The following is a 22569-nucleotide window of genomic DNA, read 5'->3' on the forward strand; positions in this document are numbered from 1 at the left end:
CTGAAATAAAACTGGTAAGTAGGCATTTATTAGGACTAAACTGGAATGAAAACACCCACCAGCTCCCAAGCGCTCTTTGGGACTCTGTCTCAGCAGTTTTGTGATGAGGTCTTGAGACTCAAGAGGTAATGCATCATCACCCTCTGGCCACTCAATTTCATCTATGGAGTGAGAGAGATGCAAACACACACACAAACATAACGTTAATAGCATAAAGTAGAATTTTACATTGTTGGTTGAGCACTGAATATGCAACAAATGTCAAAAAGAGCCCACTCCCAATTAAATTACTCACCCTCAGGTCATTCCAAACCTTCATTCGTCTTCAGAACACAAATTAAGATATTTTTGATGAAATCCGAGAGCTTTCTGACCCTTCCTTTCCTTTGCCGTCTATACAGAGTCAGAAAGCTCTTGGATTTCATCAAAAATACCTTAATTTGTGTTCCGATGATGAACGAAGCTCTTACAGGTTTGGAATGACATAAGGGTGAGTAATTAACGACAGAATTTTCATTTTTGGGTGAACTATCCCTTTAAGGCTCACATTGCACTAACAGTGCAGACATCATTTACACTCATTTTATCATCCACCAGGCAGAAATGATTTCAATCATGACTGAATTTCTCAGGGTTAGGGTTTAAAACCACTTGGTCCTTACCACTGACCACCTGGCCAAAGAGCTCTTCTGGTGTGTCTCCAAAGAAAGGCACACAGCCCACCAGGAACTCATACAGGATAATGCCCATGGCCCACCAATCCACAGGTTTCCCATAACCTTGCCTCAGGATCACCTCTGGTGCGATGTACTCTGGAGTGCCACAGACCTAGAAAACAACGGAGGAAAAGGTCACCCAAAATGGAAAAATGCTATTATGATTTACTAACCCTCATATTGTTGCTCCACCCTTGTGTTTTCTTTCTTCAGTGAAACACGAAAGATGTAAAATGTCAGAGCAACCACCCACCATACAAAAATGTGAACGCTAATTCAAGCCATAGGATAGCCCGTGTGAAAAGCATAAATAGTTTAACATAAATAGTTTATTTGTTCAATACTACATTGTTACAATATTAATGAATAATGACAGTTATCAATAAAATTTTACACTAAGTCTATTTCACATACAAGGCTATCATATGGTTTCTAGAAAATGTTTTTTTTTTTTTTTTAAAGTTTGTTCTTTCTGGAACTTTGCAGTAATGAATGAAAAATAAAATATTACACCTAATTTAAATAATTATTTGTTCGAAATGTTCCATTCCCATTAACTCTCAAATCTCATTTTAGATCAGTTTTTGTATAAATACATAAATAAAAGCCTAATCTAAGACATTATTTGCTCAAAATATTCTCTCCACATAATTCTTAAATCTCATTTTATATTGTTTTGTCATGTCTGAAAATTAAAAATAGTAAAAAATAAAATAAAAAACAATAAAATAAAGTAAAAAAATAAAATAAAAACACAAAATAAAACAAATGTAAAAAAGTTAAAAAAAATAATAATAATAATAATAAATAAAATAAAATTATAAAAAATAAATAAATAAATAAATAAATATCCCCTTCCACATAATTCTTAAATCTCATTTTATATTGTTGCTTGGTCTGTCTGAAACTTGAAAATAGTAAAATAAAATGCAAAGTAAAACAAAGCAAAATAAAGTAAAATAAAATAAAACAATAAAACAAAAAATTAAATATAAAAAAAAAAAAAAAATGCAAAATGTAACAAGTAAAACAATGTAAAGTAAAATAAAAAAACAGACAAAATAAAACTAAAAATAAATGTAAAAATTAAAAAATAAAACAAAAGGAAAGAAAAATAAAATAAATAAAAGTGCAAAATAAAAAATGAAAATTCAATAAAAACAAAAAATGAAACTAAATAAAATAAAAAAGTAAAATAAAGTAAAATAAAAAAAATTAAATTTAAAAAATTTAAAATAAAACAAAACAATAAAACAAAAGTTAAACAAGTTAAAAACTCAAAATACAACAAAGGAAAATAAAGGAAAGTAAAATTAAACTAAATAAAACTAAAAACTAAATAAAGTAAAAAAAACAAAACAAAACAAAAAATAAAAATAAATTAAATTAAAACTCTACATAAAAATCAAAGTAAAGCAAAGTCAAATAAAGTAAAGAAAAATAAATTAAAATGCTTGGACATTTTTTGTTTTATTAGGAAAAAAGAAAAATATATATGTGCTAAAAAATAATGTGAATAGTCCTTTAATGTAACATCACCTTTAATGTGAACTTAAAACTAATACAGTATTTGGTGTGCTGAATGTACAGGTAGACTGACCTGTTTATCAATGAACTCTCTTGTGTCTTTCTCCATGTGTTCTTCATACAGATTTGTGGTCATGTTCATTAAACCGATTTTAGACAGACCAAAGTCAGTCAGTTTAATGTGCCCCATTGATGTAATGAGCAAGCTGAAGACAGGAACAAACAAAGTGAATGTAATATTTGCAGGATGTGGAGTCATGCGTAACTGCAGGATTACATCATTGAGCAGCTCTTACTTGTCAGGTTTGAGATCCCTGTGCACAATACCATAATTATGAAGATACTCTAGTGCCAGAACAGTCTCTGCAAAGTACATTCTGGCCATGTCCACCGGCAAGGGACCCATATTCTTCAGCAAATTTGCACAGTCTCCACCTGCAAAGACAATTTCATGTTAAAACATTACAGCTGCAGACTCACAACAGTATACACGAGAAATGACGCATGCATGTGTCATAAGATTAGATCAAGAAACATATTTGCAACAACACATCACTCCTCTCTGACTCACCCTCCACGTACTCCATGACCATGCAGAGGTGCCGTCGTGTCTCAAAGGAGCAGAACATGCTGACCACAAAAGGGTTCTCTGCAAACGTCAAGATGTCTCGTTCCACAAACACCTGCTGGATCTGGTTCCTCAGGATCAAGTTCTGCCGGTTAATCTTCTTCATGGCAAACCGCTGCCGTGTCCCACGATGCCTTACTAGGTACACAGCCCTGCAAGTCAACGCTCAAATCAGATCAAAGTTGACTGATATCCTTAAGGTTGGAATACACTACACAACTTTTAAAAATCGCAAACTGCCTTTACCATTGTTAGAACATAGAGAGAAACTGGGCATTATATACTAAATGAAAGATTATCACACTACCAGCTGTTTAAGTCATTACAAACACAACAAAGGCAAAAAACAAAAAAAACAATATCAGGGCTCAATGCTAAGGTACAGGACTCTAAAGTGCGACATTTGCAACTGAAAACTACTGCGTGAGACTCTGAAAAAATATTTAGGAGCACATGAGTTACAAAAACAGTCGGTTATGTCTGTAACCGTAAACAGCTGGGAAAGAAATTTCATGTTTATATTAGATCTGCGCGGCACCAGCGCAATATACAGTAAAAAAAAAAATCTGGAAATGTGCAAATGAAGGGTGAGTAATATTATAATAAGATCCCTTTACCACATCACTGGGGGAGCGAAATCCAACACGCAGTTTTTTTTTTCCACATGTTTGCAGAAAAAGACTTACCAAAACAAAGTTACTGGGTTGTCCCTTTTCACGTTTTCTGGGTTGTTAGGTGCACTGGGAACCCACTTATAGCACCTAAATACGTAGTCTGATTTTCATGATATGTTTAAAATCAAGTGAATGTTCAAATTGGCCAGGTGTATTTGTCCGTTAAAGCGCAAGAAGTTGCGAATGAGAACTTAATTCGGTGTTCACACAATTTCTCTGGCCCCGTTTACACTGTCAGTTAAATGCGACCCAATTCCGATTTTTTGCTCATATTGCTCAGATTGGGTTCTATGACAGCGTAAACGGGTAAAAAAACGCATGCATTCGGATAAATCAGATATAAATCAGATATGAGCCAATGCGACTGTCATGTAAACAGACAGATCAGATTTTCTAAGGCATTGCGTTCTGTACGTCATTAAGGGTGCTTTCACATCTGTGGTTCGGTTCATTTGGTCCGGACCAAGGGCAACAAATGATACATTGTAGCATTTTTCTGCCGTTTTGGGTCCTTTTCACACCACACTGATTGCTCTGGTCCGAACCAGTTGAAACGAACCAAAATGCAGTCATGTGACAAAATCCACATCACCCGTTGGCCAGATCGTGTCATTGAACCACTGATCTATAATAGAGAATTATATAGATCAGTGTATTGAACGTATTTTCTAAACTGTTAGGGGCCGTTCACATGTCCCGTCTTTTGCGCGCTCAAGCTCGTTATTTCAAATGTAGACGTGCGGTATGCGCGCTCAGAATGGAGACACGCAGGTGGTGCGACGCGCTCGTTTTTTCCATTCGCAAACGCGCCGCATCGAGATAAACATCTCAACTTTTCAGAATGCTGCAAGCCCACCGCAGGTCATGTGACATAAACCAATCAATCAGCTTCATCCTTTCCCTTAATAACATTGAAAGCACTGGCAAGTTGGAGAAACAGCTTATCATAGCTGTACAGGAATAAACATTTTTGAATAAATATAATAGCAGAGCTACTGCAAGTGATTTTTAATGCTGAAAATCAATTTATCCTTTGCTGAAACTTTCGCGTATTTATGGAGAGCGCAGGTCATGGTTGCTTAGCAACGGCAGACGCCACTGGAGCGCACAGCTACAGAGCAGTTTGGAAAGAAAGAGAAAGCAGCGCGCCTAGCGTTTTTAGGCGCGACATGTGAACGGCCCCTTAAACAATGAGAAAGATTGTGATGTTCTTGTGAGTTTTCGAAAGTTGGGACCTATATGATCATCAGACCAAATTTATGAGGCTCTGCACCTCCTCACAACTTTGTCCGCGAGCTGTCATAGGGCTATGTTGCTAAAGCGCTAACTGTCAACAAATACTTGTCCTCATCCCATAATGAACAGCACAGCGGACTACGGCAGCTGGATTAGTCCAAACAGGCGCAGTACTTTTTGCGGTTGGGTCTGTTCTAGTTCGGTTCATGTTCTCACCACAAACGAACCGCTCCAGTGTTCGTTTGAAAGCGTACCGAGACCACCTCTTCAAGCAGGTCTCGGTACGCTTTTTTGGTCCGCTTTTGGTGCGTACTGGAGTGCGATTACTACATTCACACCTGCCCAAACGAACCGCACCAAAAGGGAAAACGAACTCTAGTGCGATTCAACTGAACTAAATAAGGCAGGTGTGAAAGCACCCTATAATTGCTAAAATTTGGTACTTCTCCGCAGATGTTACCGTATGTTACCCTTGCTGGCAAAATGAGTGTAAATGTGCACAGGCTATTTTTAGGTACAGGCAAAATTGTGAAAAAGTAAAAAAAGTTGGTTGAGGTTTTCACAAAAATTAGTTTAGAAGGCCCCTGTCTAGCGATCCCAAATGCTCCAAACAGTGATTAGACATTTAAAAGTTTCTTTCTTTGTACATTTACTGAGAGGATTACCTTTTCTCTGCTTGAATCTCACGCTAACTGTCATCCAAAGTGTGCGCATAACACGCTTCCGATGACGCGCAAAGCCAATAAATACACATTTACACAGAATTACAGTATTTCAGTATTCAGGCAAACATAATCTGTTCTGTCTTAAATAAACGCTTGGGGAAAAACATCTGATGTACATCTTATTTTTTTTAAAATTTGTTAATTTTTTAACAGCACTGTTCACACATTATTCTCAGAAGGAAGCACGTGTGAAGAAGGTAAACGACAATGCGTGTGTGTGATGTAGGGCTGTGCAATTAATCGAAATTCAGTTTCGATTTTGATTTCAGCTTCAAACGATCATGAAAATGCAGTAATCGAGATGAAATGATTATTGTGCCCCACTCCGCCCCCTTACCAGTGACGCGATTTCGCTTCTTCATAAAAGCCTAATTTCACATGCAAATCAGCAAAATCATGTAACGTGTCTTTCATAAAAGGGGACGTGCTTGATTTATCTTTCTTTGATGTTGTGTTTTTAATAGTGCGTAAGAAAACTTCCGCTGTTCTGTGTATACGTTCAGAGACGGAGCAGAACACGGACATGTAAAGTTATCATTTAGGTTAAGGTTAGGACCTAAATGGTCATGTAAACCCTTGTCAGTTATGACTAATATGATCATAAACGGTTGAGAGTGAAAATACGTGTGTAACAGTATATTTGATCCGTGTGGCACTTAAAGGGGCAACAAATAATATTCCTTCTGCCGTCACTGTGCTTAATATTAATAAAACGTAAAAATAAAAAAAATAAAAATCACTCAGTGCTCTTGAATGAAGGACTTTTGTAGTTTTTATAAGAAACAAAGCATGTTTAACTATTACAGTGAAGACGTGGTTTTATTTTACATTCAAATAATTTCATTAAATTTCTGTAGCATTGTTAGACTACTTTAGACTTGCATAAAAGTATTCAGTTTTTTATTTTTTTATATTTTTAAGCACTTTTTGTAGTATCTTTTTTCTGCTGTATTGCTATTTTGAAATAATCACTAATATAAAGTTTTGTTGTTTTTATTGTCGTGTTAAATAATCGTGATTACAATATTTGCCAAAATCTAGCAGCCCTAGTGTGATGTTTAAGATGGTATGGCAAGTGTAAATGCATGAATCGGATATAGGTCACAATTGAAAGAACGTGTAAACGGGCAGCCAAAAAAAAAAAAAAAATCAACAAATCAGAATTGGGCATCAAGACCTGCAGTTTAAACGAGGCCTCTGTGTGCGTGCTTTACATACAAAACACAGGCTCAAGTACTGAATTGATTTTTTGGCTTGAATGCTTTAAAACTGATTGAATGTTTAAATGTTGGCAAAGCTTATAAAACACGTGCAACTGCTAAACTTTCATGAGGATGCTGCAGTGGGCTGATCGAGCCAGTGAGAAATCAGTCAACTGTCCCGAGCGTCATGCACGCTGACCCCGGGCCACTGGGCAGTCCTTACTGTGAAACCCCCGCATACGTAAGTGTCTTTGCCCATCATAAACTACATAATTTCTGTAAAATCTGTCATCTCTGAGTACCCAAAATCTGAACACTTGATCTGACTTTCCAGATCTAGCGTCAACCTCTCCAGAATGCAAACTGAGACAAAAGTTATATAGTGTATTTCAGCCTTTCGTCAAGTGGTGACCTAAATTCATGTAATTCTTAAACAGTCTATTCCTTCTTTAAAGAAAAAAAGCAATAAGTATGAGCTCACCCATAAGCCCCATTGCTGATGAGCTTTATAGTCTCAAAGTCTCTTTCCAGAGGTTTTCTTCTAGGCGTTGTGGTTCCAGGACGATTCTATGGCACAAAATATGAAACAGAAAAGTAGAGAACAAGACAACATCTATTTGATGAAAATTCATAGGTCATAAACTGGTCTAGATCATAAATTGTGTTTTTTTTTCTCTACAAATAACAGTTGCATAATTAATATGTTACAAATTTCTGTTGAATATAGTTCTTTTGAACTGTCTATTCAAAGAATCTGAAAAAAAAAAATCACAATTTCCACCAAAATATTAAGTGTACGAATTTGCACCAATATTACTGCAAGGCATATTAGTCATTTCATTTTCCAGCTATAAAAATTATTCTTCTGAAACAGTTTGCACCTTGGCTGGGGAACCAACTCAGAGCTAGGAAAAAAGTATGAGACCTCCAGCAGTTCAGAGAAACAGTGAGCCATTTTAAGATTTTGTCAAGCCTTGATTTATTTTCTTACCTCTGCAGTGTCATCCAGTTCTCTGCTTGGGCTGCCTGAGTTGTTGTGCTCAAGCTGCACCATGTCTGAACCCAAAGACAAGAGAAAAAAATTAAAAGAAATCAAATCACTTGTTTGCCTAAGGCTAACATTTAATTACCCTTAACAACATAGATGAAAACATATAATTTAAGGGTGGGGTGATAGATAAATCATAATTATACCCTCCAGGGGGTCTCGAGTGAGACCCAGTTGGCTGATGATGTATCGGGGGATGTCAGTCTTGATGCCCTGGCCAACTTTTGCATGGTCTTCTGCAACTTCAAGACGCTGATAAAACTCCTCGGGGTCAAACTCCTGCAGGTTAACAGAAACGTGATGTGTCAGCTTTATATAAATAGCATTATATTGAGTCACAGCTTTCATAAATTAATTACAAAAGGTAGAGTGATAGGGAACAGGTGGTTTTCAAAATGCTGTGGAACTCTGCTGGGCAATAAATAAAATTTAAACCCTCAGCTTTTGCTGAGAATTTATGTGGGGGGGGTTTATTTTGGCATACGATGACCACAGCTACTGAAACTGCTTACAGGTGGCAATGGATATAAGTGCAGGCTTAAACCAAATGCCATACCATCGATTTTCCCCACAATGGGTCTAAATGCCCTCGGATATTGAGTGAAATCCGTGCTGAGAAACTCAAGTGGCTGCGGCATGTTTTTTATCTAGCATTTCTTGTCTCTGCCGTTTCTAAGCTCTTTCAGTAGCTGTGGTTTACAAAAAGCCTCAAAGACATCAGGGCTGAAGTGGAGAGAACAAAGACGCAGGTCTTTAGCAAGTTTTATTCGTCCACAGGCATCTTTCTATTCTTTTCTTCTCTTGTTATCGCTAGGAAAGCAGTGAAGATCGCTTCTCTTGTTGCCCTTTAACTAAAAATTACAACCAAAAGTCACACAATGTGGTATCGTATCAGTATTTTATTTTCCGAGTTGTGTTGCGGTAATAATAGCAACAGGTAGAGAAGCACCTCACCAAGTGCAACCATTTCATGTCAGCGAAATAATGGCGCCCCCATAGTCCAAAACATGTATAAGATGTAGATTTTTTTTTTTTTTAAATAACCAAAGTCTTTCATGGGTTTTCTACTTTTTCAGTAAGAGACATCGTTTACGTTATATTAGGCCATACAAGTCTTAATACAGAATCACAGTGTTAATCATTTATTTACCAGACATTCCAGTAGTCTTGCTGGTCTGGAAATAATGATGAGAATCTTCTTCACGAGTTTGGCAACTACAGTCACTTCCTCACTCTCAGAGCGCTCATATGCCTGTGGGTGGAAAAAAAACACATTCAGGGCTAATGCAAATAAACTTTATGAGCACAAAACAACCAACATTTTGCATAAAGTTTACTAGACATTACCATGAGTCAGATTTCAAATGGTAAAAGTTACAGAAATAAGTGACCCAATTTACTGTGAAAGGACAGAGAGAAGTAATCATGGAACAAGAACATATAAACCCCTCAAGCTGCTAATGACATTTAGAACAAACAAGTCATTTACAGGAATAGTTCACCCAAAAAATACAAGTTTGTCATTTTCAATTCACCTCATGACTTCATGTCATTCCAAACCTGTGTGACAGCATTTGTTTTGTGTGGAACACAATAAAATATGAAGAAATAAAACTATGAAGAAATTTGCAGCTCTTTTCCATCGAACAGTTAATCCTGGCAACTTTTTCAATTAAAATTATGTATGTGACCCTGGATCACAAAACCAGTCATAAGTGCCATGGATATATTAATAGCAATAGCCAAAAATACATTGTATGGGTCAAAATGATCGATTTTTCTTTTATGCCAAAAATCATTAGGATATTAATTAAAGATCATGTTCCATGAAGATATATCGTAAATATATCAAAACTTCATTTTTGATTAGTAATATGCACTGCTAGGATCTTCATTTGGACAAGTTTAAAGGCAATTTCCTCAATATTTTGATTTTTTTGCACCCTTAGATTCCAGATTAGTCCTATCCTAACAAACCATACATCAATGGAAAGCTTATTTACAGCTTTCAGATGATGTACAAATCTCAATTTAAAAAAACTGACCATTATGACTGATTTTGTGGTCCACATATATATAGATAAACTGGCATAAGCAAGCAACTTGGAAAGGTAAACGGAATTTGTTGCACCACGACCTGTTTCCTCTTGCTTAATTTGATCAGCCTCTTCCCTTCATTTGCTATTCATGACTTCAGAAGCATGAAGCAAAAGCTCCTCAGGGAGACAAAACAGTCTCTCACTTGCCCTAATTAACCATCCTTCCCTCCAGTGTCGACATGACTGCCTGGGCACACAAACACTGCAGATGACTAGCGTGCAATACTGCTGCTCTCTCTTCAGCCTCTTTCCAGAAAAACTTCACATGACAACAGCAGCTTGGTATGAGGAAAAAAAGCTGCCAGTTTATTTTAAAACAAACACACTGGAACATGTGCTTTTATAGATGCAACATATTTCCATCAAACGAAGACACCACAGTGCTTCAGTGCAGCGGTTTGCTGAATGTCATTTTCAGGGAATATGACAGGAACATTGCTTATTAAAAGAATCACTCAAGACTTCAGGGGGTCTCATGTCTGGAAGCATAAGCCTCTCAGTCAGTAATCATTTAGTAGTAATGCTTTTATAAAGACGACAAGCAAAGTAGTGCATCCATCCATCATAAAAAGTGCTCCGAGAGGTTAATAATGGCGTCCTAAAGCAAGACGATGCGTTTGTACAAGAAAAATATCCAAATGTACAACTTTATAAACCATAATCTCTTGATTCTGCTAACTGTCGTACCCACATACACGAGAGTGTGGCGTTCCAGAGGATGATGTAGGATGTAAGTGACGAACGCGGAAGCACAAGGAGAGTCCAAAACACCAGTCACAAATTAGAAGAAAAATGTTGGAGGATTTCGATATAAGCCAAGAGGAGAGTGCTTTTTCTTTACTGATAACAAAACTTGGTTCTCACAGTAGCTTACGCTATGCCTACATCCAATGTCATTGGCTGCAATGCTGCTCTTTCGTAAATGCGCGTACAACAGTTAGTGTAAGATGGAGATTATGGTTAAGAAAATTTTAAATATGGATATTTTTCTTACACAGACACATCGATTTGCTTCAGAAGGCCTTTATTAACCGCCTGAAGCCATGTGGAGCACTTTTTATGAAGGATGGATGCACTATTGAATTTCAAATTCTCAACACCCATTCACTGCCATTATACAGCTTGGAAGAGCCAGGACATTTTAAAAAAAATAACTCTGATTGTATTCGTCTAAGAGAAGAAAGTCATAAATAATGGGTAATTTTCATTTTTTATTTTGGGGTGAACTATTACTTTAATGTGCCCTTGCTGAATAAAAGTATTCCTTTTTTTCCTAATAGCAAAGATTTAAGTATTAAAGGAGTAGTCCACTTTCAGAACAAAAATTTACAGATAATGCACTCACCCCCTTGTCATCCAAGATGTTTATGTCTTTCTTTCTTCAGTTGTAAGGAAATTATATTTTTTGAGTAAAACATTTTAGGATTTCTCTCAATATAGTGCACTTCTATGGTGCCCCCCAAGTTTGAACTTCCAAAATGCCGCTTCAAAGGGCTCTAAACGATCACAGCTGAAGAAAGAAGGGTCTTATCTAGCAAAACGGTGGGTTATTTTCTACAAAAAAATAAAATAAAATTACGATATATACTTTTTAACCTCAAATGCTCGTTTTGTCTAGCTCGGCAAGATGAGTGTTTGAGATTAAAAAGTATATAAGTTGTAAATGTTTTTAGAAAATAACCCATCGTTTCGCTAGATAAGACCCTTGTTCCTCGGCTGAGATCATTTAGAGCCCTTTGAAGCTGCATTTAAACTGCATTTTGGAAGTTCAAACTCGGGGGCACCATAGAAGTCCATTATATGGAGAGAAATCCTGAAATGTTTGCCTTAAAAAACACCATTTCTTTACGAATGAAGAAAGAAAGACATGAACATCTTGGATGACAAGGGGGTGAGTACATTATGAGTACATTTTTGTTCTGAAAGTGAACTACTCCTTTAAATTCTGGTCTTTTGTGATACTACAAATAATTTATAATCAAAAGGCAAACGTCAACATAATACATGTCAGTTTTCACTTCAGTACAGGTATGGAATATGTTTCTACCTCATGTAGGAAATTTTCTAATTTCTCCTGAAGTTCCACAAAGTAGCAGGACGTGATGAGCCCCTTTCTGGACTTCTCCAGACAGTCTCGGACGAGCTCGACCAGCTGGTGTTGAATGAAGCCCAGCACTCCATCAGCAAGAGGAGGAGCGCTGTCTGGGGAGTAGTCTGCAATCACTGCCAGCAAACGCCCCTCCATCTGAGCCGTCGCCTGCAAGAGTGATAAAACGCTGTGAGACTGCGTAGGTGACAATTGCCGTTTGTTTTGTTTGGACCAACCAGGCCGCCAATTTTCCCACAGCCACAATTTAAACAAAATAAACAACATGTGATGACATGACGTGGCATCTACGTCCATGATGAAAAACAAAATTTTAAATGTCAGAACTCAATTACCTTTGGAAACCGTTCTTTGTAGACGTGATTCATCATCACAATCTCGTTATCAAAGGAGCCACATGTCCGCCCAGGGCTACAAAAAAAAAAAAAAAAAAAAAAAAAAAAACTACTTCAGTTACATTAAATTGATCACATCTACTTTTACAATTTATACAAGCAAATAACATTAAAGGAATAGTTTCTCACAATGAACATTCTGTCATCATATACTCATCCTCATTTCATTTTCAGTGCAATTACATAAATTAAGACTGAAGCTTTGGCTTTAAAAAAGGATACAAAACTCACTATTTAAAAATTAGAAAGGTTCTCAGACTTTCGCACCAATGTTGTTCTGATACTTTTTAATATAAAAAATGTAAAAAATGGTTTCAGAAATAGAAATAAATCTAAAATTTTTTCAGATTTTTGGCATAAAAGAAAAATCGATAATTTTGACCCGTACAATGTATTTTTGGCTATTGCTACAAATATACCCATGCTACTTAAGACTGGTTTTGTGGTCCACGGTCACAAATACAAAAATACTATATAATTAATATTAAAATAACACTGTTGTACAGTACATTTGAAATCTCCAGAGACCTTACGATCACTTTGTTTGATGAAAAAGACCAAAACGTATAACACTTTTGCCTCTTTTAAAAGCTTCAATCCCCATTCAGTGTAATTACAAGAAAATCCCTTGCGTGTTCCTCAAAAGAAAAAAAAAGTGATAAAGGTTTTGAAAGGGATGAAGGTGAGTAAATGAAAGATAACTATTTACTAAAGTAGTATAATTTTATTGTGTAATATTTCTGAATATCTTATCTCAAAGAGATAGTACACCCAAAAATGAAAATTCTGTCATTAATTACTCACCCTCATGTCGTTCCAAACCTGTAACACCTTCATTTATCTTCAGAACACCAATTAAGATATTTTTTTATGAAATTCAAGCGCTTTCTGACCCTGTACAGACAGCAAAGCAATGGACACGTTCAAGGCCCAGAAAGGCAGTAAGGACATCAATAAAATAGTCCATGTGACATTCGTGGTTCAACTGTAATGTTATGAAGCTACAAGAATACTTTTCTCTTCTGTGTCTTAATTTGTGTTCCGAAGATGAACAAAAGTCCTACAGGTTTGGAAAGACATGAGGGTGAGTAATTAATGACAGAATTTTTCTTTTTGGGTGATCCATCTCTTTAAGAGAATTTTACCAGAGAAATTAATCACTGTTTAAAACAATAAATCTGTATAGATTAGCCATGCCAAAAGTGTCAGGCAAATCGGATTAGCTAATTAAAAATAAGGTTGTTTGCAAACTTTTTTCCATGACTGTATAAGAGCAAGTAAGCGAGTAATGCCCTGGCACACACAAGCCAAACTAATCTTTCACCCTTATTCATTTGGTATTAAGAAATTCAAAGGCTACAAATGAGATTTCACATTTTCTACACCAGCAAACAGATTTCATCAGCTAACTGAAATGCTTTCTCTCTATGAAAATTCTGCATTTCACATATTAGCTGAATTCTTTCATTCTCGTCTTGTTTTTTGTTTTTTCAACAGCAAATAGAGACCTAAGACTCTTTGAGCGAGGACGGAAAGGCGAGGGCTGTCCGTCCTCATCTGCCACACTCTCTGAGCTCCTGAAATGCTTGAAGAGGCGATGGAGGTCATCTGGAGTGGGTTGGGAGGGCAGCTGGTGCAGGAGCTCCTGTGAGGAGGAGGAAGACTAGTGCGGGAAAAAAAAAAAGAGCGAGACAGAACAAATCACATTCACGTGTGCCTATTGTGTCACCCTAAAATTATGGATGTGTAAAAATGCACACAAACAACAGTTGTTTAGCAATGAATATACAAAAGCCTGCATAGCAAGGCGTGGCTCGTACGCTCAGATTGCATGAAACACAAGTGGCGAGCATCTGACAGTCTAAAGCTGCTTATTAGTGTGTGCAATTATGCAAGACAACGACAGGATGGGACACTTTCCATTCTAGTGTGCAATTGTCTGTGGTACAGATGGTAATTTAAGACTGAAAACCTCGGGAATGGAGAATGAGCAGAAGAGCACATGACAAGACCAGTGCTGGAAGGAGGAAACCAGAGAAGCTTCACAGCTTCCCTCTGAATAAAGTCTTCACTGACGCTGGCTCAATAGGACATTGTTAAACAAGGCTGACCTCATCGCATGAGCCATGAATGGCCATATATCATCTCAAAACAGAGAAAGGGGCTATTTTTTAAAGGATTTCCTTGAAAATAAATCAATGAAATTAATCAATTTCCACAAGTGAGAATTACCCACAATGGACAACCTTTTAATTAAATAACAAATAACATGACCAATGAAATTCTATGAATTCCAAGGCTATTTTCATGGCAAGGACAGGGTATAATCAATTAAAATGACATAAATAAAATTGCTAAACATTTAAAAGGGTATAAAAGTTTCAATTATGACTTTATCATAATTTTACAGGAAGCAATATCTAGCCTATTTTAATACTTTAGAAAGGAAATCATCTTTTAAAATGTTATTTTCATGACTTTTCTTTCAGGAATAAAAATCAGCATTTTGTCAAAATTCATATAACAATGTTACTGCACAGACCCTAACTACTTTAAAGGAGAAGTTCACTTCCAGAATGAAAATTCCCTGATAATTTATTCACCTCATGTCATCCAAGGTGTTCATGTCTTTGATGAAATGAAGGTTTTTGAGGAAAACATTCCAGGATTTTTCTCCATATAGTGGACTTAAATGGGGATCAACAGATTGAAGGTCCAAATTGCAGGCTCTACACGATCCCAGCTGAAGAATAAGGGTCTTATCTAGCAAAACAATATCATTTTCGAAGAAAAATACAAATGAATATACTTTAACAACAAATACTCGTCTTACACTAGCTCGACCTTACACTTTACGTAATAGTGCACGCATGACGTCGGAAATACCCACCCAGCGTTTACAAAGCACACATAAAAAAAAAATCAAATAAAAAAAAAATCAAACACTCTTTACAAATAAAGGTAAAATAACAATGTCAGACGACTTTGAAGTTAGAGGAGAAAATGAGATGGAATTTTTCACCCTACCCTACCTTTCTGAGCCAAAGTACACAGACGAAGAACTAACCGAGCGTGACTTTTCCAACATGATTACATAATGCACGAAGTCACGCACGCGCATTGCAGAGCTAGTGCAAGATGAGCATTTGTGGTTAAAAAGTATATGAACGTTTTAGTTTTTTAGGTTTCGCTAGATAAGAGCCTTATTCCTCAGCTGGGATTGTGTAGTGTCCTTTGAAGCTGCAGTGAAACTGCAATTTAGACCTTCAACCCATTGATCCCCAATGAAGTCCACTATATGGAGAGAAATCCTGGAATGTTTTCCTCAAAAACCTCAATTTCTTAGAGACTGAAAAAGACAGATGAACATCTTGGATGACATGGGGGTAAGCAAATTATCAGGAAATTTCCATTCTGGAAGTGAACTCGTTTAACACTATAAATAAAACACTATACATTTTTGCATGTAGTGGTAATAGTTACTCCCTTCTTCAACTAGCTGCACTAGTATTGCAGTTAATGTGCACTGCAAAAGCAAACAATCTATAGATAGCACATTTAATATACGATGGTTTAAACACATCTGCTCTGTGTATTGTTTGATTATATAAAGAAAAACACTGCAGATGAACTGGACTGATGGCTCAAGAAAAGGAAAACAAAGAGGGTCTTTTCAGAATAATTGAGAGGGGCCAACTCACTGAAACAGCAGAACTGGGCGGATTGGTTCCATATCCAGAGGAGACAGATGCCACCGACCACCTTCGAGTGTCTGGTCTAAAATAGGGCAGAGATACAAGAAAAGAAGATAGTAAAGAATCTCCATTCAGAGAGTTATCCAACTATCAAAGTGCAGGTTATTTTAATAACTGAGCAACAAAACAATCTTCAGTATATCTTCAAATAAAAGAGTGCTGCTGTACATTCATATACACTACCATTCAAAAGCTTAAGTCTCCTATGCTCACCAAAGCCTGCATTTATTTCATCTAAAAGACAGTAAAGACTGTAATATAGTAAATATTACTACAATTTAAAACAACTGCAGCCATTACTTCAGTCACACGATCCTTCAGAAATTATAACACGCTGATTTTCTACTCAGACGTCAACACTCGGATGCGAAGAAAATGTTGAATAAAGTCATCTGTTCTTTGCGCACAAAAAGTATTTTCGTAGCTTTAAAACATTATGGTTGATTTACTAATGTCACATGGACTATTTTACCAATGTCCTTACTTCCTTTCTCTCTTGGATTTCATCAAAAACATCTTAATTTGTGTTTCAAAAAGTGAACGAAACTCTTACAGGTTTGAACAACATGAGAATGAGTAATTAATAAAAGTATTTTCATTTTTAGGTGAACTGTCCCTTTAATGCACCCATGCTGAATAAACATATTAATTTCGTAAAAAAAAAATCTTACTGACCCCAAACTTTTGCATAATAGTGTGTACCAGACAGATTTACATGATTAACAATTTTGTCTGCAATATTTAAAATGCTAATTTCAAATGCATTAATAGCTAGACTAACAGGAAATTTTAATAAAATATCAAAGATTGAACAAACATAACTTCTTTCTAGAACTTAAATGACCTTCACCCAGTTATCCACAAATAGATGTATGCTTTTAGGGCACATCAAAGACACAACCAAAAAAACACTCATTCAATCTTCATTGAGTTGTACAAGGAGGCTGGTAGGGTCCCATCATTTCAAGCAAGCATTAATAAAAGCGGATGGAGCCTCAGTACATAATCATGGCAGCGTAAAGCAATGAGGCTACACGCTGACTTCACTATAATTGCTGTGACAAATGCCAAGCTTCCCATCCACGGTACAGCCTTGAGGGCAGCTACAGCGAATGCAGAATCTTATTGGCCAGCTAAAAACCTTTCCACTCATTCCTCGCTTTTATGCTGCCATTATGAAAGGGCAGATATAAGATATACCAACGTGTATAAATCTAGACGCAGTCCGATTCTGCTCAGCTCTTACCTCCGTATGAACGGGAAATTGACTGAAGGACTGCTGGACACATTTCTGGGACTATCCAGTGGACTGCTCCCTGTAGAGAAAACACCTTTCTATGATTAACATGCACATTAGGGTTGTTTAACAAGTTATTGGATACCAAAGTGGTTCTGTATTGCCTGGCACTCATTTGCCAGGCTTTGTTGACAGTGTTACCGGCATTGGCATATTTAAAAAGTGGGCTGGATGTGCAAGCATGTTATGCTACCCTGTGTTTATCATCAAGAAGAGTGTAAATCAAACATCATTATCGTAATTGAGAGAGAAGGAAAATAAGTAATTATAGCTACCAGTCGGCAAAGGAAGGGGTGAGAGCGGTCTTGAAAGAGTAGGTGAGGGAGCCAAACTCTTCCTCTTGTTCCGGTTACTGTGGACAGAAAATGCTTGTTCTTGTTAAAGGCCAAAATATTTTTTTTTGTTAGACCTGGTATAACTCAACATTAAATGTCTTCGGTTTCTTTGAACAGAGCATTTTCACAACGCGTCAATCAATCAACCATATTGGCGGCAGTGAAAGTAAACAATGCCACTGAACCGAACAAAACTTAAATTTTTTGCTGATTACTGCTGCTGAAAAAGGTCAATTATTGTCATGTTTTGGGCTGTACTAAACGGTCAGACCGGGAAAAACATTTCCCCCCGGTTTCACAGACAAGGCTTAAGCCTAGTCCTAGACTAAAATGTAAATCTTAGTTGTTTCAACTAAAATTAAATTGCACTGATTGATCATAAAATATATTAGTGCCTTTGTTTTGTCTCAAGATGCACACCAGTAATGTTTTTATTCTAATCACATTTATGAAAATTGCTTAAATGTCCTAATTGAACTTATGGCCTAATCTTGGCTTAGTCTAAACCCTGTCTGTGAAACCGGGCCATAGAGTATAAGAAGAGTGCAAAAGACTGTCTGAGGAACAAAAGGCGTTTGTGGTTGGCCAAACTGAAGCAGGATTTCCAGGTCAAGAATATTGACAACATTTATGTTTGTTCTCATCATTTTCAGTCAGGTAGGTGAAATATTAGTCTAATATCTTACTTAATACTGCTTGTACGCATCTTTACCATCTATTAGCTTTAGTTTGTCAAAATATTCCGCCATTTCCTTCTTACTAAGTTCTTCTCTATATGATTTAGCAGCTTCCACATTTTTTAATGGTTTAAACAGCATAAATTAGCAGAACAACATTTTTAGTAGTACATTATTATGCAATCCATGCTGTTGTTAACATTTGAGTATCTCCAATGTCCACACATCCGAGTCACTGACCAAACCGGTCAGTGACGTAAGTGCAAACCCTCTATTGGCTTTAAAGTCTTTGGATTTAAAGGTAAGTTTTCATTTAGCTGGCTCCTATAGAGGGTTTGCATTTACATCACAATTTGGTCAGTTGCACGGATGCGAGGCCATACTGGCGATACTCAAAACAACAGCATGGATTGCACGGTTAATGAACTACTGAATACATCATTCTGCTAATTTATGCTGTCTAAACCATGACAAAAAAACATGTGGAAGCTGCTAAATTATATAGAGAGGACTTAGTAAACAGGAAGGGGTGCAGTATTTTGGCAAACCAAAGTTAACAGGTGGTAAAGATACATATGAGCAGTATTAATTTAATTAAAGAATATTCGCCTAATATTTCACCTAACTGACCAGAAATTATAAGAACAAACACAAATGCTGTCAATATTCTTACCCTGGAAATCCTGGTTCAGTTTGGCCAACCACAAATCCATTTTGTTCCTCAGACAGCTTTTTGCACACTTCTCCTTGATTTGTTCTAACTTTTGGCAGTCTACAGTACTCCAAATGTTTTTCCTGGTCTGCAAGTTTCTTTAAGTGCAGTGGCGTCGTTTACGTTCAGTGCTGCCAATATGGCCAATGGATGACACATCATGAAAACGCTCTAGTCATCCCAATAGTAGCATAGTGCCAATAGTGTGGGGTTTCATATTGACACCTTTTGACCTGGATGCATTAAGGTTTTCTTTCATTCTATTTCTTTTGTGGGTTTCAACATTTGGCAGTTTGTTAAATGGAGGCAACCTGACCGCACACCCGCAATGTTTATTCCTGGTCAGCGTACGGGAGCTGCGGGTTGTCATTAATGGTTTTAAGTAGTAAACATGCTATTAGTATAAGCTCAAAATACGTAAGGCTGGTCATGTGACATCAACATGGCAGCACCCATAAGGGTGCGACCCTCTCTATGCAGAAAAATCTACTATATTCTATATGAGCATTCATCATTTTAATGAGATAAACACATATATATTAAAGCACTGCTTATTTCTAAAACTTTTTAAATTAGCAAATATTTGCACTGTTCCACATATGTATGCTTGCATTAGACTTTTTTCTAAGAAATTAATTACAAAATACTTTTAATTCAGCTTATTCAGCATATTAAACAAGCACTACAAATAAACATAAACCCCTCCTTATTTGACCTTACAACTTTTGACTACAGATTAGCCTACTATTGAGTATACTCTCTATACTTTGTTGACAAAGACTTCAACATGAAATATTACAATGACAAAGTAATCACAGACGGTTAAACTGTATATAAGCCATATGTAACGACTACACGACAGAATATGACCATCCACCGCCAACAGGACAATGAGCAGCAGACGCTGAGCCCAATATGGGCCACGTTTACTATCGGAAACAAAAACGGGCTGGGTGGAAAAACTGTGCGTTTGCTGTCCACAACGATGTCGAGAATGTTAAAACAGATATTTTATATCATCATAATAGTTAAATGAGATTTTGAAAGGCGGAACTAGTTTATCAAGCACATTTCTCGCGGTTGCGCCTGTGGGATTTTTCCAAGTTAGAGCAAGTTTGGCGGAGCAACCTTGACGATTAATAATCAATCACAACGAAAACACACAGTAACATGCTTAAACTCGTTGTTACCTCTTGGGTCGTTTGACTAAACCTCCAGAAACGAACTGACTTTTATAACTCGGGCACACCGTCCAGTAATTCCGATCAGACATGGTGTCGGTGTGTTCGTCTTCTAGTCCCCGCAGTTAACGAATCCTCATCGGTGATACACCGCAGCATTGCGACGAGGTCTAATGTGATTCCCAGGCGAACTCCATGTCGACACAGACTCCATTGCATGCAGTATCGTTACGGGGGAGTAGACAGAAAGCGCCTTAAGTACAGCAGCGCGATGCCATCATTGCGTTATTTTCTCACAAGTGACACATTGCCACATTGGTTTGGAAAATGCCATCGGCTGGATATACTCAAACCCTGTCACCGCTAAACGGACGCTGCTCGCGGGTTTAAAGGTATAGCGACACAACTGTAACGATTACAAGTTTAGGGCAACAATAAAAGAAAAGCGGGTTCGCGGAGTGGAGGAAGTTGTCATAGAGTCTGACTGAAAGAAGGGGTCATGGTGGGGTTTGAACGTCACCGTGCCGGGCAAATAAACCCGCCTCCTTTAACTTAGCATGCAAAGAGTGTCCCATACTGGTAAGCGCCTGTAATAGGTTAGTGTTACTGAGGATATTGTCAAAATCTCAAACTTTCAGAAACCCTCCTCTGACGCGGCTTTATGACTAATATTCATATGAGCAATATGAGTCACTGTGACTTGGTAAATTAATTAATGCCCCAATGCTAATGAATACTGCATGGATGTAAATATTAATATTAAATATATTAAAGTATTAAATAATAGAATAAATACCGATCGGTTAAAACATTTTATATTACCAAAAATAAAATGTAAAAATTAAAATGTTGCAGACAGAAAAAAACATTTCTGACATGATTTCTTATGCTTAAAACCTAATGCTTAAAACATAAAAATGCCTAATGCCTTCATATATGTATTAATATAATAATAATTTATATAGAAATACTAGAAATGTCAAGAGTTTATAATTTAACCTGTTTTTTTTTAATTATATCAAATATATTAGTTATGCAAATGTGAATCTAATTAGCTTTGCATGCATATTTTTTTCTGTCTGTAACATCTTAATTTTGACATTTTCTTTTCTTTTTGGTAATATAAAATGTTTAAATCGACTGGTATGTATTATATTATTTAATATATTGTTTAATTTTTAGATTATAATTTTTTTAATGCAGACTTTTTTTATTAAAACAACAAATACTAGAATTGTCGAAAGTGAAAGAATTAATGAAAGTATGTGAACACAAAACAACCTAAATGAAAGCTAAAAATGACAGTGACAAAACATATTAAATAAGAAGCCTACTCACATATCAAATTATATTTTTTTAAATTATGTAATTAATTACATACAGAAAGATAAATAATAAACTTATGTCCTGTTATTACAGTTTTTTTTACAAATGATTTCTTATGCTTAAGACCTAATGCTTAAAATGTAAAAATGTATTTTTAATATATTTTAATACATATATTCATATATTATTTTAAATAGAAATACTAGAAATGTCAAGAGTTTATAATTTAACCTGTTTTTTTTTTATTATATCAAATATATATATAAGTTATGCAAATGTGACTTTAAATTAAGCATATTTTTTTCTGTCTGCAACATCTTAATTTTTACATTTTCTTTTCTTTTTGGTAATATAAAATGTTTTAATCAGTCAGTATGTATTCTAATATTTAATGATTTATTTAATATATTTCATTTTAATATTTATATCCATGCATAATTTTTAAATGAATTTTGATTTTTATTAATATTAATACAACATAAATACTACAATTGTCAAAAGTGAAAGAAATTAATGAAGGTATACAGACACAAAACAACCTAAATAAAAGCTAAAATTGACAGTGACAAAATTTTATATTAGAGTAAGGAGCCTACTCACAAAATAAATTCTACTATGAAATAATAAAATAAATACTGATCGATTAAAACATTTCATATTACCAAAAACAAAAGTTGCAGACAGATAAATATAACTAACTTGTGTCCTGTTATTATTACTATATTTATATCAAATATGTTAGTTGTGAGAACATGAATTTAATTTGCTTGGCATGCATATTTATTTTCTGCCATCTTAATTTTGACATTTTCCTTTTGGTAATATAAAATGTTTGAATCGATTGGTATGTATTCTATTATTTAATAATGTATTTAATATATTTAACACATACACACTTTTTAAATAAATTAAGAAATGAAAGTAACACA

At 35.9% G+C, this 22569-nt stretch overlaps 1 protein-coding gene across 3 annotated transcripts in view; it reads right to left on the reverse strand.

Moving 5' to 3' along the window:
• mast3a (microtubule associated serine/threonine kinase 3a) overlaps positions 1-22569 on the reverse strand; it is a 37049-nt gene that overhangs the window by 10221 nt on the left and 4259 nt on the right. For 2 of the 3 annotated variants that reach the window (XM_073848683.1, XM_073848682.1), the window contains exons 1-16: positions 20324-20772; positions 17685-17761; positions 17359-17428; positions 16059-16134; positions 13866-14020; positions 12298-12373; positions 11903-12112; positions 8907-9008; positions 7903-8035; positions 7700-7764; positions 7190-7275; positions 2815-3023; positions 2540-2678; positions 2317-2449; positions 663-828; positions 60-161 (exon numbers count right to left, since the gene is read on the reverse strand). In XM_073848683.1, the coding sequence (XP_073704784.1) occupies positions 60-161; positions 663-828; positions 2317-2449; positions 2540-2678; positions 2815-3023; positions 7190-7275; positions 7700-7764; positions 7903-8035; positions 8907-9008; positions 11903-12112; positions 12298-12373; positions 13866-14020; positions 16059-16134; positions 17359-17428; positions 17685-17761; positions 20324-20406 (1882 nt within the window). In that variant the 5' untranslated portion in view covers positions 20407-20772. Of the gene's footprint in view, positions 1-59; positions 162-662; positions 829-2316; positions 2450-2539; positions 2679-2814; positions 3024-7189; positions 7276-7699; positions 7765-7902; positions 8036-8906; positions 9009-11902; positions 12113-12297; positions 12374-13865; positions 14021-16058; positions 16135-17358; positions 17429-17684; positions 17762-20323; positions 20773-22569 lie in introns of those variants that run through there. The other variant, XM_073848684.1, reaches the window with a different exon arrangement.

This window comes from Garra rufa, chromosome 10 (assembly GCF_049309525.1).
Source record: "Garra rufa chromosome 10, GarRuf1.0, whole genome shotgun sequence".
Classification (NCBI taxonomy): domain Eukaryota; kingdom Metazoa; phylum Chordata; class Actinopteri; order Cypriniformes; family Cyprinidae; genus Garra; species Garra rufa.